This window comes from Astyanax mexicanus, chromosome 2 (assembly GCF_023375975.1).
Source record: "Astyanax mexicanus isolate ESR-SI-001 chromosome 2, AstMex3_surface, whole genome shotgun sequence".
Taxonomy (NCBI): domain Eukaryota; kingdom Metazoa; phylum Chordata; class Actinopteri; order Characiformes; family Acestrorhamphidae; genus Astyanax; species Astyanax mexicanus.
This window is the reverse complement of record NC_064409.1, coordinates 2,953,944-2,970,073: the sequence shown is the minus strand read 5'-3', so window position 1 is coordinate 2,970,073 and position 16,130 is coordinate 2,953,944. Positions and strand designations below refer to the sequence as shown.

General features: G+C 38.8%; 1 protein-coding gene across 1 annotated transcript; it reads right to left on the bottom strand.

The window, feature by feature from the left end:
- Positions 1–7,347: 7,347 nt before the first annotated feature.
- LOC103027988 (extracellular matrix protein 2) lies at positions 7,348–15,252 on the bottom strand. Its single transcript, XM_007259024.4, has 4 exons — positions 15,067–15,252; positions 12,785–12,871; positions 10,504–11,416; positions 7,348–9,665 (listed from the first exon to the last, which is right to left on the bottom strand). The coding sequence occupies exons 2-4, from the start codon at positions 12,852–12,854 to the stop codon at positions 8,564–8,566; spliced, it is 2,085 nt and encodes a 694-aa protein (XP_007259086.4). The 5' UTR covers positions 12,855–12,871; positions 15,067–15,252; the 3' UTR covers positions 7,348–8,563.
- Between the last annotated feature and the right edge of the window lie 878 nt (positions 15,253–16,130).

The following is a 16,130-nucleotide window of genomic DNA, read 5'->3' as shown; positions in this document are numbered from 1 at the left end:
CCATCCTTCCTCCTGGTGACCAGGTGCTGACGCTGTCCCCAGACAGTGTGAGGAGAGCATTCAGCAGGATCAATGCTCGGAAAGCTCCTGGGCCTGACAACATTCCTGGCCGTGTGCTGAGAGACTGTGCCTGGGAACTCGCAGAGGTTTATACTGACATTTATAACACCTCTCTGAGTCAGGCGGTGGTTCCCACATGCTTCAAAGCCACCACCATCATCCCTGTCCCAAAGAAGGCATCGCCATCCTGTTTCAATGACTATCGTCCAGTTGCACTCACCCCCATCCTCATGAAGTGCTTTGAACGACTAGTCATGCATCACATCAAGTCTTTGCTCCCCCCCTCCCTGGACCCCTACCAGTTTGCTTATCGGTCAAATCGCTCGACCGATGATGCCATCTCCACTGTTCTCCACTCAGCCCTCACACACCTAGACAAGAAGAACACCTACGTCAGAATGTTGTTTGTTGACTTCAGCTCAGCATTCACAATCACAATCGTCCCCCAACAGCTCATACACAAACTGGACAGTCTGGGGCTGAGCACTTCACTGTGCAACTGTTAGACTTCCTGACTGGAAGACCACAGGCAGTGCGGGTTGGCAGCAGCACATCCAGCATCACCACACTGAACACAGGGGCTCCCCAAGGATGTGTGCTGAGCCCCCTTTTGTTCACTCTGCTGACCCACGATTGCACACCAGCACACACCTCCAACCTCTTCGTCAAGTTTGCGGATGACACGACTGTGGTGGGTCTCATCAGCAACAACGATGAGTCACACTACAGGAGCGAGGTGAGCCGCCTGGCCTCCTGGTGCAAACACAACAATCTCTCTCTGAACACAGAGAAGACCAAGGAGATTGTTGTGGACTTCAGGAGAACTCACACACTGCACAGCCCTCTGTTCATCAACGGAACTGCTGTGGAGAGGGTGAGCAGCACCAAGTTCCTGGGTGTGCACGTCACAGAGGACCTCTCCTGGAGCACCAACTCAGCGTCACTGGCCAGGAAGGCAAATCAGCGTCTCTACTTTCTCCGCAAGCTGAGAAGAGCTGGAGCCCCCACCCCCATCATGACCACCTTCTACAGAGGGGCCATCGAGAGCATACTGACCAGCTGTTTCACCGTGTGGTACGGGGCCTGCACAGCATCCTGCCGCAGGACCCTCCAGCGCATCGTGAGAGCAGCTGAGAAGATTGTTGGCACCTCTCTCCCCTCCCTTCAGGACTTGTACAGCTCCCGCCTCACACGGAAAGCCCTCCGTCTGGCAGGAGATCCCTCTCACCCACTACACAGCTTCTTCAGCCTGCTGCCATCAGGGAGGAGACTGCGGAGTCTCGGGGCGAGGACCAGCAGACTGCGAGACAGCCCCATCCATCAGGCTGTGAGGATGCTGAACTCTCTTCCTGCTCTACCCCCCATCCCAATCCTGCCCCCAGCATACACTCACTCAGCATCCTGACCCCCCCACTAATAAAGTACTGAAACTCTGCACTACAATGCAAAAAGTACTGGTCCCTTCCAAACGGACTTGCACTACACAACACCTGCACTACTGATATACTTGCACTGTCTATACGCACTTTAATTCCACTTAATTAAACTGTGAACTTTAAGGACTTACGCACCCATTCACTTTACCAGCCTTAAGCTATATACCATATACCGTATTTGCACTACTGTTATTTACTATTTTTACTGTCATTCCATCTCAATCACCATCAATATTGCACTATTGTCTTACATATGTTTATTGTGTCTTGCTGTATTGAACATATAGTGTCTCCCACTCTTTTATATTATAATTAATATTTATATATTAAGTATATTTTTTACTTATTTACTTATATTTATATATCTATTCCTCCCCCACACCACTGCACCTTGTTTTTGTCTCATGTATGTCTATTTGTGTCCCTGCTGTATTGTACACATAGTGTCTCCCATTCTCTTATTATATCTATTATCTGTACTTGCTGTAAAATTGGGAAGGAGAGTAACGTAATTTCAATTCTCTGTATGTCCTGTACATATGCAGTATTGACAATAAAACTACTTGACTTGACTTGACTTGACTATAAATAAAATCAAATAGAATATATATATATATATATATATATATATATATATATATATATATATATATATATGCTGTGCTACACTAGTAAGAGTCCTTGGGCAAGACTCCTACCACTACATTGGCCCAAATCTGTAATAGAAATAACTTTAATGTAATTCATTCTAGATAAGAGCATCAGCTAAATGCCTTATAATATATTTGCCAATGTAATTCTTCATTTCTTTCTTCTCTTTTTAGAACATTTAACATAACATAGATAGTAAAATAGTAGGATATGAACACTGTGAAGAGAAGCAGATGCTCTACAGATTGAAGGAGAGCCACACCCGCTATTAAAATGGGGAAATCCAGCAGTTTCGTAATTAAATTTCTACACTATTTCTCTGTCTGTTGGTCTAAGAATGTTCACCCCATCCTTTGTTGTTTTAGAGTTGGTAGAGTCTGTCTGTCTTTCTGTCCATCTGTGTCCGTTTTCCAGGGTGTGGTTTAATATCCTGCTTCTCTTTTTCTCATTTTTCCCCTCCAGACATTCTTTACCCATGAGAAAATGCATTACCATTATACTAACTCAGACCCGTCCACACGGCCTGCCTGCAGTAATACAAACAGCCGCTCCAGGTCCTGATGGGATGGAACAGATCACTGTTTGCAGGAGCAGAAAGATACAAGTTATAGTGGTTGCCGTGATGCTCCAGCTGCGTTTCTTGACTCTACATACTGAAAAAAAAAACTAAACTTAAAATTTTCTGCCTAATATAACACATCTAAATCTTGAGGATTTCTATTCAAGCATTACATACGTAAAAAGGTTTCATATTCGATAATAAACATCTTAAAGGATAATCAGCAGAACCTAAAAAACACATTTTATAGAACCTAAATGAGACCGACTAACAACACAATGTGAATTTTTAAGTTGGTGAGACTTAATAATAACGTTGTTTTATGCATTTAAACCTGAAATGAACATCTGCTGATGTTGGTGGCACAAGTGGTCTCCAAGTGGTCCACCAGGCTAAGCGCTACCACTATGATCAGAAGATTGCTGGTTCGAATCCCGGTCATGTAGCTTGCAATCAGCTGCTGGCAATCAGTTCTGAGAAAGCACAATTGGTCTTGCTCTCTCTGGGTGGGTACAGCACAGTAGATGGCGCTCTTTCTTTCTCCTCATTACTACTAGGTATGTGCTACCACTAAGCGCTACCACTATGATCAGGAGATTACTGGTTCGAATCCCGGTCATGCAGCTTGCAATCAGTCCTGAGAAAGCACAATTGGCCTTGCTCTCTCTGGGTGGGTATAGTAGATGGTGCTCTTTCTTTCCCCTCATCACTCCTAGGGTGATGAGGATCAGAACAAGGCTGCATCTGTGAGCTGTTGTATCGGAACCGAGTCGCTGCTCTGCTTTCCTCCGAGCGTTAGCGCTGTGATGCTACTCGGCAATGCTACAGCATCAGCAGCAGTTTGGAAAAAGAGGCGGAATCTAGTCTTTGACCTATCACCCGGGTATCACTAGTGATAGGAGGAGTCCTAATACGTTGGTTGGGTAATTGGTTGTTTAAATTAGGGAGAAAATGGGAAAAATATTAGAAATAAAATTAAAATTTAGAGTTTTCTCAACTTTTTCTATTTGTACAGCGCAGAAATGCTCATATCCCTCATACTGAAGCATCTGCTGACCCAGAGGTCATCGTGGCCTGAGCTAATCTCTGCCTCGCAGTGCGTTAATCCTCCACAGTGACCTGGCTCAGAGTCAGAGGGCTCGGGGTGAGGTGTCTATACAGCAGCTGGGTCCTGGATCTCCATGGCTGTTTATAATCTGTCTGATTTAACTACTGTATCTATTAGACCGGCTGAGTGAGTCTCAGTCTGGAGCTCTGTTACCTGATTTCCCTCCATCCCTGTTTATTACAGGTTATTATGGGTCATACGGTATGTCGTGTGCTATAAAGACACGTGACATCAATAAGCAAATAAGCATCAATAAGAAAACTGTCTGGAATCATTAAGAATCATCAGTAGATATACTTTATAATAGAGCATTATCTTAAAAAATCCACAGCAATATATATATATATATTTTTTTTTTTACCAAATTCATCCTTTTTTATACAATGAATTTGAGCTTTGCCCTTCAGGCTGATAATATAGATACTTTATATGCCTTTGATGAACAAAAAGGAAAAAAAAATATTTTTTTTCAAAAATAGTTCTATTTTTATTATTTACTGATCTTTTGTCTGTGTTGTGTTGTTCTGTGAATGTGTTTTATTGTGTATTTAACTGTCCATTTTACAGTAAAGCCAAAGAATTATATACTGAGAATGCTGTAAATTTCGCTATTGTGGAATTATTGTCACGGCTGCTGCAGGGGAGTAATATTTATTTACAAAAAGAAACGAAGAAACAATAAACCAAAAACAGTAAAACTAGTACAAACAGAAACATAAACGCAACCAAAACAAGCATAAAGAACGTACAAGAACCAAAAAAAACTAACACTAAAGACACAAAGGCTTAAATATACACACAAAAGGCGGGAAAGAAAACAAGGAACACCTGCGGGAAGGTAACGAGGGGGCGGAGCTACAAATGAGCACAGGTGTAAACCTAAAGTTAAGGTGGTGAAATGAGGAGCATGGAGGAAGAAAGGTAAAGAAACACAGAAACAGGAGCACAGAAGGAAAACGACAGGGAACAGGGTAAAGATGTGACAGTTATCTTGTCTTATCTTATCTTGTCTTCAGAAACATTTCCTGCTTTGACAGGATATAAAAGCTTTATTCTATTCTATTCTATTCTATTCTATTCTATTTTATTCTATACTAAAAAATAGATTTCCTTTAGACCCCCAAAACAAAAATATATATATAAAAAAAACTTCAGATTCCACAGAAATCAACTTTTCCAACTTTTTATATTCAATTATTTTTTTATTTAGACTTTCAATATTTTGAATTCTTCATGATGTTCTTTTACTTTAAAAGTAGTTTCAAAGACTTGATATTTTAGTACAACAAGGGTAAGCAAAGTAAAAATACTTTGTTGTCAGACTTAAGAAGAAATGTAGGTTATCTATACTTTACATTTTCAATTTTTTAACATTATGGCTTTTAGAAAAATGTGTTTTGGGGAGAGGACTATAGGACTCTGTGGGCGTGGCCTAAGCTTTTGTTCTTAATGGCTTTATTTTCCCCTTACATTATTTTTACTTTTATACTTTAAGTAGTTTTAAAACCACTTTTTTTTTTTAACACTTTTGCTTAAAGAGTAAAAAACTTAAGTTGATTTCAACTTTTACATCAATATTTTATTAAACCCTTTAAAAGTATCTGTACTTCTACCTATACAGAGAGTAATGCATGGGAATTTTACACTGCTCTATCTATCATCTACAGCTCTGAAAGAGGAGCAGGAGAGGCAGATGGAGGGATATAAAAGAGGTGGAGGTGTATAAACTGAAGGGCTGAAGCTCAGGTAGAGGAGATGTCAGTGTATAAAGTGAGGGAGGAGAGACAGAAGAGAGGGGGAAAAGCAGGGGTCAGGGTCCTGCTGGACTAGAGGGAGGTGCTGGAGAAGCTCTTCACCTTCAACCCAAATTTCTCCTCTTTTTTTCCCCTCCCCAGCCTCTTCCTCTCTGTCTTTCTTCCCCTCCCATCCCCCCTTCCTTACGTTGTGCAGCTGTCTAGCACTGCCACGTAGCTTCCCAGTCTTATTAGACACATGGAATTCAGCAGTTCCACAAGCAGACCTGCTGTTTGGTTTGGTCTCTCTCTCTCTCTCTCTCTCTCTCTCTCTCTCTCTCTCTTTCTCTTTCTTTCTCTCTCTCTTTCTCCTTTGCATTAAACTCAACACCACCTTTGTTTTACTCCTTTTGTCCTCAATACTTTCCTATTGACTCCAGCTTTTATGTAATTTGCACACTACAAGCTTTCCACAAAAAGTTCCATAAGATTATCATCAGTGATCCTGTGAGAACTGTGTGTGTGTGTGTGTGTGTGTGTGTGTGTGTGTGTGTGTGTGTGTGTGTGTGTGTGTGTGTGTGTTGGTTGGCAGTCAGTACTTTAGCTAAAATAAACTTTTTGGGAAATTGTGAAGCTGAAATAAAAAAGAGAAAGATATAATTGTCCAAACTGCTGAAAAAACTGTGAAATATCATATATATTTTATATATATTAGATATATTTGTCACATTTATTTAGCTATGTATACTATTTTCACTACATTTAATCCCAAACAATCAGTTTCTCAGCATACACTATAACCCACTTATTAACAATATATAACACTATACGCCACTTAAAATATTAAAAAAAGATAAAACAAATGATAATTTTCATACTCTTCCTCCATCTAGTGGTGAATTTGTGCAAATGCACCAACTCCTATGTAACATCCTATACAGTTCTGGAAGAAAACTTGAATTCTCAATCACTTCTGATTTCTCTGATTTTGCTATTTATAGGTTTATGTTTGAGTAAAATGAACATTGTTGTTTTGTTCTATAAACTACAGACAACATTTCTCCCAAATTATAAATAAAAATATTGCCATTTAGAGCATTTTTTACAGAAAATTAAAAATGGCTGAAATAACAATAAAAAAGATGCAGAGCTTTCAGACCTCTATAAGAAAACAAGTTCATATTTATAAAGTTTTAAGAGTTCAGAAATAATCAATATTTGGTGGAATAACCCTGGAGGTTTTTAATCACATTTTTTTTTTATCATGCATCTTGGCATCATGTTCTCCTCCTCCACCAGTCTTACACACTGCTTTTGGATAACTTTATGCTGCTTCACTCCTGGTGCAAAGATTCATTCAAGCAGTTCAGTTTGGTGGTTTGATGGCTTGTGATCATCCATCTTCCTCTTGATTATATATTTTTTTTGCACTTTGCATTTTAGAGTGTAAATAATCTGAACAGTCTCACGCGTTAGATAAACATTTTATAACACTCACCACGCTGCCAGATACACTTTTATATCCTGCAGTGATGCCTGGAGGCCAAACACACAATTCTGCCAAGCTTTGCCCAGAAAAATAAAGCGAGTAATTTTGAGAAAAGGACGTTTCCAATACTGATAATGAGAAGCAGACTCAGCCGTGCTAATCGCTATCATATGCTGAGGTTTTACAAAACGATTCTGGCAAAAAAAAGAGGGGGGAATTTTCATAACACACTCAAATGACCTTTTACTGAACTGTTAGGAAACGAATACCTAGATAACGGCATTGCATAAAGAACAACAGAAAAACTGAAATATTTGATAGAAAAGTGGGCATTTATTTGCATTACTGATGCTGAGAATGTGTGGAAGGAATGCACTGATAAGAATGAGGAGCTCGTACCCAAGTGTTCTCACACAAGTGGCACATATTTGGTGGTGTGTGTTATGTGTTAAACTCTATTCTACATGCTAAATGTTTTACTGTATGTTTAACAGGATGTTTTCAGGTATGTGAACTCACAGTGTCCTGTAGCTTCAACATGCAGAAGATACAGAACTATGGAGGCTGAAAACCATCATTACATTCATGCACTACTTTTATATCCTGGCAGAAAAGGCATGGAGGTGGTTCTTAGAAGGTTTTCTGAAAGAAAGACCCAGTTTTAAAAGAAGTATGTGCACTATATTTACATCATATAACTTAATGTTCATTTTAAAGTAGCACGTCTTGCTTAGATGACAGATTTGCACAGTCTGTTTCATGAGGTAGAGTCACCTGAAATTCAGGCTTTCAGTTAACAGCTGTGCTGAACTCATCAAGAGTTAATTACTTGAATTTTTTGCCTCCTAATGTTAAAGTTTGAGAGCATCAGTTAAAGTAAAGTAGTGAAGAGGTAGAGTTACAGGTATACAGTGAATAGTGAATATTTGAGTAATGTTCGAATCCAGGTTATGGCAAGGAGAAGAATTTAAAAAGTAGAATTTTAAGAGTATCCTAAAGTGCAGTCATCACAAAGACCATAAAAAAAAAAACATTATGAGGATGAAACTGGCCCTCATCAGGATCACCCTGAGAAAGAAAAAGCAAGAGTTTCCTCTGTTGCACAGGATCAGTTAAACAGAGTTAAAAGCCTCAGAAAACACAGAGTAATTTGGTTTGTTTAACACTTTTAATTTACTACATGATTCCTTTTGTTCTAATTCCTTATTATAGTGGTTCTGGATCACTTCACTATTCATTTACTATGTAGGGAAAAGGATAGAATATTATAATATTAAAAGCATTAAATAGGAAGGTGTGTCCAAACGTTTGATTGGTTCTGTATAAGTTAATATGCTTTTTTAATCGATTGATTCATTAGCTCAGGTGTGTTCCAATGGGGAAATACTAAAATGTGCACTTCAGGACAGTAACTGAAAGGGATCCACTGCATTTCAGTCAGTTCACATCCCGAAAAAAGCAAGACAGGCATGTATAAACCCCCCTATGGCCAGATGCTGGCTTTAAAAAATGCTAAAACCGGAGGCTTCAGTAGAAATGCACCACCTGGAATCCTCTCAGGCAGCTGAACGCGAGGCTATCCAGACTCCCCATGTCCACCAGGTTGTTCTCCAGCTGCACCCTCACCAGCCGGCTCTTGGATGTCTTGCCATGTCTTGCCCAGCAGAAAGCATCACGGGGGACGGTCTGGATCTTGTTATAGGTGAGCGCTACGGAGAAGAGCCAGGTGGGAAGCTGCCGCGGGACCTGCCGCAGAGAGTTGTGACTCAGATCCAGCTGGTGAAGCAGCGGAAGCATCAGAAACGCTCCAGGTGCCACAATGGAGATTTTGTTGCGAGCCAAGCCCAGGTGCTCCAGGTGAGGCAAGGAGAGGAACACATTCTTACTGATACTGGAGACGGCGTTCCCTTCCAGGTTGAGGGTCTTTAGGGAGCGTGGGAGGTGGCGAGGAACATGCTTGAGGAAGTTCCCTTCCAGATTGAGACTCTCCAAGCGGGTGGCGTTGACGAACGCTGCTTTTCCGAGGCCTTTATTGGTCAACCTGTTGGCACTGAGGTCCAAAACCTGGAGAGCTGCCCTTCCTAGAAAAGATCCACCCTTAAAACGCTGGATTAGGTTGCCGCGAAGGTAAAGCTCCTGCAAGCTGATTGGGAGATTCAAAGGAACAGAGGTCAGCTGGTTGTACGACAGACTAAGGGTCTTCAGGTTAACCAGTGGAGACAGAACTCCAGCAGAAATGGTGGACGAGCCACTTCCCAGACTGTTGTTACTCAGGCTGAGGATCAGAAGACCCGGACAGCAGCTCCACGTCATCTCAGACATCACCTTCACTTTATTCCCGTCTAGACGGAGCTCCTCTAGGCTGTCAGGAAGGTCTGTAGGAACGCTCTGGATCAAGTTCCGCTCTAAGTAGAGCCTCTTCAGAGCCTGAACGCCCTCAAAAGCTCCCTCGATGGAGTTATCCATGAGGCGGTTGTTGCTGAGCACTAAGAACTCTAAGGAGAGGTACTCAGAGAGAAGGTCCAGGGGAATGTTTGTGATGTTGTTGTTCATTAGGAGGATGTAGCGAGAATTGTATGGGATGCCATAAGGAAATGTGTCCAACGCTTTGTCTGAACACTGCACCACCCTGTAAAAAACAAGACAAAACAGATCCGATTTAGACTAGAAATAAAAAGACCCATAGATGTAATATCTTAAAATCATCCTTTCATTTTATTCTGAAAAACTGTCAGTGTGCCTCATAATCCAGTTCACCTCATGCATATGAATTCTACCAGTGAGATTGTAAGGAGCACTAAAGCCACTCCACTAAAGTACAGAGTTATACAGGATGGAGTTTCAGTGAAGTTTCTCCAGCACCAAGGCTGGAGCAGTATTAGCATTACCTGCTATCTTCAGCACTAGCCTTCTCGTTGTTCAGAGCTGAGTATATTTGACTCATGGGATGAACCGCTAGCTGATAGTGCCCTGGGTCACCAGAACACTCAGGGCTCCACAGTATAGTGCTGTCAAGCAGCGTTTACTAGCGCTAAGCTCTGCTGCTAACCGCTCTTTTAAAAATATTGGAAATCTAAGCTTACTGTAAATAAACTGAAGCACTTTACTCGCCCAAATAAACAGTTTTCAGGAGAGAAATTGGTCTAGATTACTGTGCGACAGCCTTGTTTCATACTATTGTTGCTTAAAATGCACCTTATAATCCAGTGTGCCTTAAAAAAAGTAAAAAAAAAAAATAGACGTTCATTGATAGTGTGCCTTATGATATAGTGCGCCTTATAGTGCATAAAATACGGCACTGCATAATCAGAGGTTTTACTGCCAAAAAATGTAATAAAATAAAATGTCCATAAAAACAGCAATTTCTTTGCATTGGGTAATGCTATGCCCCTATTGCTAGCACTGTAAGTCTGCAGCCTACAGCTCAAGTTTACCATTTTACACTGGATTTTCTCTTTATTACTCACCTTCCATAGCAGGCACAGTGTGGAGGACAGTAGTGGTCTTTAAAATAAGGGAAATATGGAGCGGTGGTCACCTCGTCCTTCTTAGGTTTTGTTTTCTTCACCTTTTCTAGGCCTTTTTTCTGCGGTTTCTTTTTCTTCTCCGCTGATTTGTCTTTCTTGAGCAGCTTGTTCTGCTTGGTTTTAGCCACACGGTTGTTTTTTGCGTTGGATTTCGGAGTGTCAGGCTGTGGTTTGGGTCTGGAGATGTTGGGGAGGCTCATGGCAGTGGGACCAGCCTTTGCTGCCATTGCAGTGGGACTGAGCTCTAGTTCCAGCTCTGTATTTGCATTTGTGAGAGTCCAATTGGTCAAAAGTTTGGATACATTTGTTAGAAGGACGTGAGTAGCCTGAGTGAGTGGGAGTGATGTAGTTTCTGTCTTTATTTCACTGATAATCTGTTTTATAGCTGGGGGACTCGTCATCAGAGTAGGCAGTATTATTGGTTGTACAGTGGAATTGGCATCTTGAGAGGGGAACAGATGGACTTTTGGAGTTGGTGACGTTTCAGATGGATGTCCATTCTCCTTCTCAGCTTGAGGATGCACCTTGCTCCCATTTGTAAATTCCTCAGGGTCATCAAAAGCATGCATGGATCTCTGACCATGTTCTTCTTCTGCTGTCTTTGTTCTGTTGTCATGTAGAACCTCCTCATGGCTCACTGTGTCTTGATTGCTTTGCTCCTCTGAAGTTCCTGACTTGTCTTTACTGTGTAGAGTTTCAGTCTCCTCTTCCTTTTCTGTTATCACCACATTTACATGAGTTTCAGGCCTTTCTGCCACCAGTTTCTGTTCTTTTTCTCGGCTCCAGTCGAGACCCGCACCAGGCCATGGTTTTACCTCCACAGACCCGTTTTGAAGAAGCGAAATATTTACACCTGTACGAAACATCATTCACACTTAAAGAAGCTTTAAACATCAAATAAAATCTACAACAAAAGCATATAAAAATCAGTGGCGAGCAGTTAATATAGTGGGTACCCTTTTTGCAACTCTACAGTAACTACATATTCTCTGTCTTGATTTAGTTATATGAACTTAATACACATTAACAGTCCAAAAATACAGCTACAAACCACAAAAGTATACAATAGACTCAACAATAAATGCTTAATTTTCCTACAAGTACAACCGTTCAATGAATATCACTCATTTGCATATGCTCATTTGTCTACAGTATGCCAGAACAGCCAAAACATTAAGTACACACTAAAAAAAAGACAGTACAGAGTCGTACAGATGTTTCACAAACAATACATCTTTATATCTTTTATAACTATTATAGTACAATTATTTAACATAATTATTTCATATTACAATAAATGGGTTTACTTAAATATAAAAAAATCCCTAATGTAGTAAATCATTATTTTAATTTATATATATTATATATTTAAAATAATTAAACATTTTGTTAACTTAATGTAATAAATAATTCCTTGGATGTAATTAATGTGTTTACTTAAATATAGTAAATTATCCTTTTGATTTAATAAACAGTATTTCTCTTAATTTAATACAAAATTCCCTCCGTTTTATTAAATCTTTCTGTTAAATGTAATACATAATTTCTGCCGTTTTAATAAATCGTTCTTTTAATTCAATGAATAATTATTTCAGTTTTAATAAATTGTTCTGTTAATTTAATTCAAAATTCCTTCAGTTTTAAATAAATCGATTCAAATTTAAAGTTTTTAACCGATGCGTAGCCCCTTCAGCACAGCGCTGCTGAGAAGGGGTTAGACAGTCATGGCCCCGCCCCCCTCAGTGAAAATCATGAATCTGATTGGTTAGATTGTACTATGACTTTGCTAATAGCCTCATTACTACACCCTTCTCAAAATCAGTAGAAGGGGTCACGCAGACACAAGGGGGCAAAAGCCATTTTAAAAAGCAGTTTTGATTGGTTAGAACTGCTGTCAGTCAGATAGCAGAGTCCCATAGCAACTGAAAAACAAATTCTTTGAATTAGTTGCTGTTTTTTTATTTTAGTTAATTTATAAAATATATGCTTACACTTACAATAACTATAATATATATTTCCTGATTAAATATTATGTAATTATTTACATGCACCTATTGTCACCCCTTCTCTGAAGGGTTAGAAGGGCCTCACTGCACACCACTGATACAAATAATAAAAAAAAAAAAAAAAAAATATATATATATATTTTTTTTTTTTTTTTTTTTTTATGTGCACACTGATGCCACATGTTTGAATCTTCCATGTTGTGTTTAATACTCACTTGGCTGAAGCACTAAAGTCTTTGCAGCCCCAGTAAAGATCCAAAACAGCAAAACGATGACTGCTCTCATTTTTTCCTTTGGCAGGGCTAAAAAGAATAGATAGTAATCTGCGTCAACAAGCAACAAGTCATCTCGCCAGCTCAAAATATGTGTTTCTAGGAACTCTTAGGCAATATTACAATCAGTTAACATTTCGACATTGAGAAAAATCTTGTTAAATTAACCACAAAATATAAAAAAAACAACATAAAAATCAATGTTGCGTTCTTACCTGCTTCTTGGGGAAACCAAACAGTAAATTTGCTTAGAAAATTATTAGAATGGTTAATAGCATTGTACTACATTTCTCTTAAAAAGTATTAAAACAGTAAAGCCGATCCCATTATATCTGCTGTAGACTGAAATCATTTGTGTTTGACATTAAAAGATGAATAAGATGAATAAGAAGGTCTACGCTTGGGCAATTTTGGGCAGATGTGAAGCTGAGAGAAGATGGGAAATCAATCAGAGCCGCTGCTCAAATATTGGTCATAGCCAGTAAAACTGTTTGGAATGTCCTGAAGAGGAAAGTCATCACTAGTGTACTAAGTGTTAAATATCTTATATTCATATTTCAATGTGAAAACCAATTGTTTTCAGTTCACAGCAGAAATGAATAGATTTGCCTCACAGTCCTAATATTTTTAGGTGGGACTGTATGTTAAATGTGCATATACACTGATCAAGCATAACAGTATATGGTGTGCCATCAGTGGAAAAAAAATCTGTATATTTAGGTAGTCAGCTGACTACATTTGGTAACACTTTATAATAACTTTCATTAATATACCATGAACTAATAATAAATAACTGTAATTTTTCACATTTTAAGAATCTAAAAAGTTGCTATTTGTAAATGCTAATAAACGCATTGGCAACATGAACTGCAATTGATAAACATTTGCCGATAAATAAGTGTCATGTGTGAGCATTTGTTAATATTTAAATTCTGATGAACTAATGCTTTGTTCACATCTACTGATCATTAGTTAAAAATAAATTAATGAAAGTTATCATAAAGTGTCATCCTCATTCTTTCAGCATATACTGTTGCTGAACCTAGACCTGCAGACCAACTGCGGCATCAACCCCATGCCATTTACTTACTTAAATCCAGATGGAGACTTTATACAGCATCCAGTACTGATTTTGCTCATTTAAACTCTAAAAAGTCTGGATTTTTTTTTTTTTATATCAAAATTATTTCCTAATAAAAAATAGGATTTTAGAAGATGTTCATGGATAATGTGCAAATTCCCAGATTTGAATTTTAATTCACTGTAACTTCACCGGCAAGGGAACGCAAAATCCAAACCCAAAATTTCCCATTGCAAGACTTATCCAGCATCAGAAACATCAGAATCTACTACATCTATTCACACTTTCATCATAATAACTAGAAAAAGACGCAGAAACCCAGAGAACTCTGAAACTATTAAAAGTAGAAGTTCTTTTTCTTTTCTTTAGAGAAATTACAGCTACAGAAGCCAGAAAGTGTTGAGTACTGTTTCCTACACCTTCCTTCAAAAGACTCTTAGAAACTGGAGACTGAAACTGCTACAGGAAGACGTCTGGCTGACCCACATGGAAACAGCAGCTTTAGCTTTTAACGCTTTAGATTAACAATGATTGGACTAAGTCTCAGTTTCAGCAGAGAAGAGAAGAATTAGATCCAAAGATACGATGACACTAAAAAAAACTAAACCTTAGCAAGTGAAATTTTCTTAATTTAAGGCAATAAATCTTATTTTCTTCTCTGATACGACTTTTTGTCTTACTAAGCATTGTGTGTAAGTGTTTAAGTGATTATTTTGCTTATTTTAGGGATAATTATCTCAATCATTCTTACTTAGAATTTGTACCTTACTTTAAGTAGTTTGAACTCAAAATAAGCTCAATCAAGCAGCAATCAAGTTATTCTGATTCTTGTGTCCAAAAACAGTGACTTTGCCATTGCTTTTTGTAAGAAATCTTACTAAGTAAATTTTGCTTAACCCATTGGCAGATTTTTTTTGCTTAATATACATATATTTGTCTTAATTTGCATATATTTTGTCTAGTTTTTGCCAATGGATTTTCTGCAGTATAATCATCAGTTATAACATTTTTGACCAGTACTGCACATTTGCTATTAATATGAGAATTAAAAATGAACAAAACGTTTTTTAATACGCAAAGAAAGCTTCAAGCTCTAACATGAAACATCAGAATCTACTAAAACTTCCAAAAAGACGTGTCTTACCTGAGTGTTATAAACTGCCTATAAACAGTTAGCTCTGAACTCTGCGTCTGTGAAGGTCCATAGGAGTGAAGAACATGCAGATCTTCTCTGCTGCAAACTTATATCTTTAACATCTATAATACCAACCTCTATACCAGTCCTAAAAGACTCAACAGGGAACCCAAGCCCACATATACAGTATACCCTCTCACACATATATACAGAGCAATCAACAGCCCAATAACACCACCTCTACACTCTACACTCACAAACACCCATTATCCCCCACTTCTCCTGCTGTAATGACCCTTTAAAGTCCCTTATCATACAGGGAATTCTCTCTCACACACACACCAACCTCTGAAGAATCCTGAGGATCAATCCCCAGGAGAACAAGGCTTCACACAGAGGTCAAAGGTTGTGTATTGAGGTCACAACTGTTTACAATTCCTCTGCAGCTTGTAGCGTCTACCTCCTGGCACCAGGGTGGAAAGTGGTTTCTGAATGTACCTTCTTCCCATTACAATCCTGACGTGACCTCTGACCTTAATGTAAGACACTGATCCCTCTCAAAGCAAGCTCTCAGATCCCTGAGCCGAAGTGTCACAGAACAACAACACATCCCAAACTCTGTGTAACCCTAGAACAGCACTGACAGATGCCTGCCTGATAAACTGGTGATGGATAGATCAAGGCCCAGATAACTGGTACATGGTTTTATTCTACTCAGCTTTAAAAAACAAAAGGGGGTGATTTTTGATATTATATATAACACTTCACTTTCTAAATCAGTTTCTCTGATTTTTTTATAGGTTTTTGTTTGAGTAAAACGAACATTGTTGTTTTATTCTATAAACTACAGACAACATTTCTCCCAAATTCCAAATATAAATATCGTCATTAAGAGCATTTATTTGAAGAAAATGAGAAATGGCTGAAATACAAATACAAAATAAAAACGATGCAGAGCTTTTTAGACCTCAAATAATGCAAAGAAAACAAGTTCATAATTATAAAGTTTTAAGAGTTCAGAAATCAGTGGAATTGGTTTTGGAGTTGGTTTTAAAATCACATTTTTTTTGTTC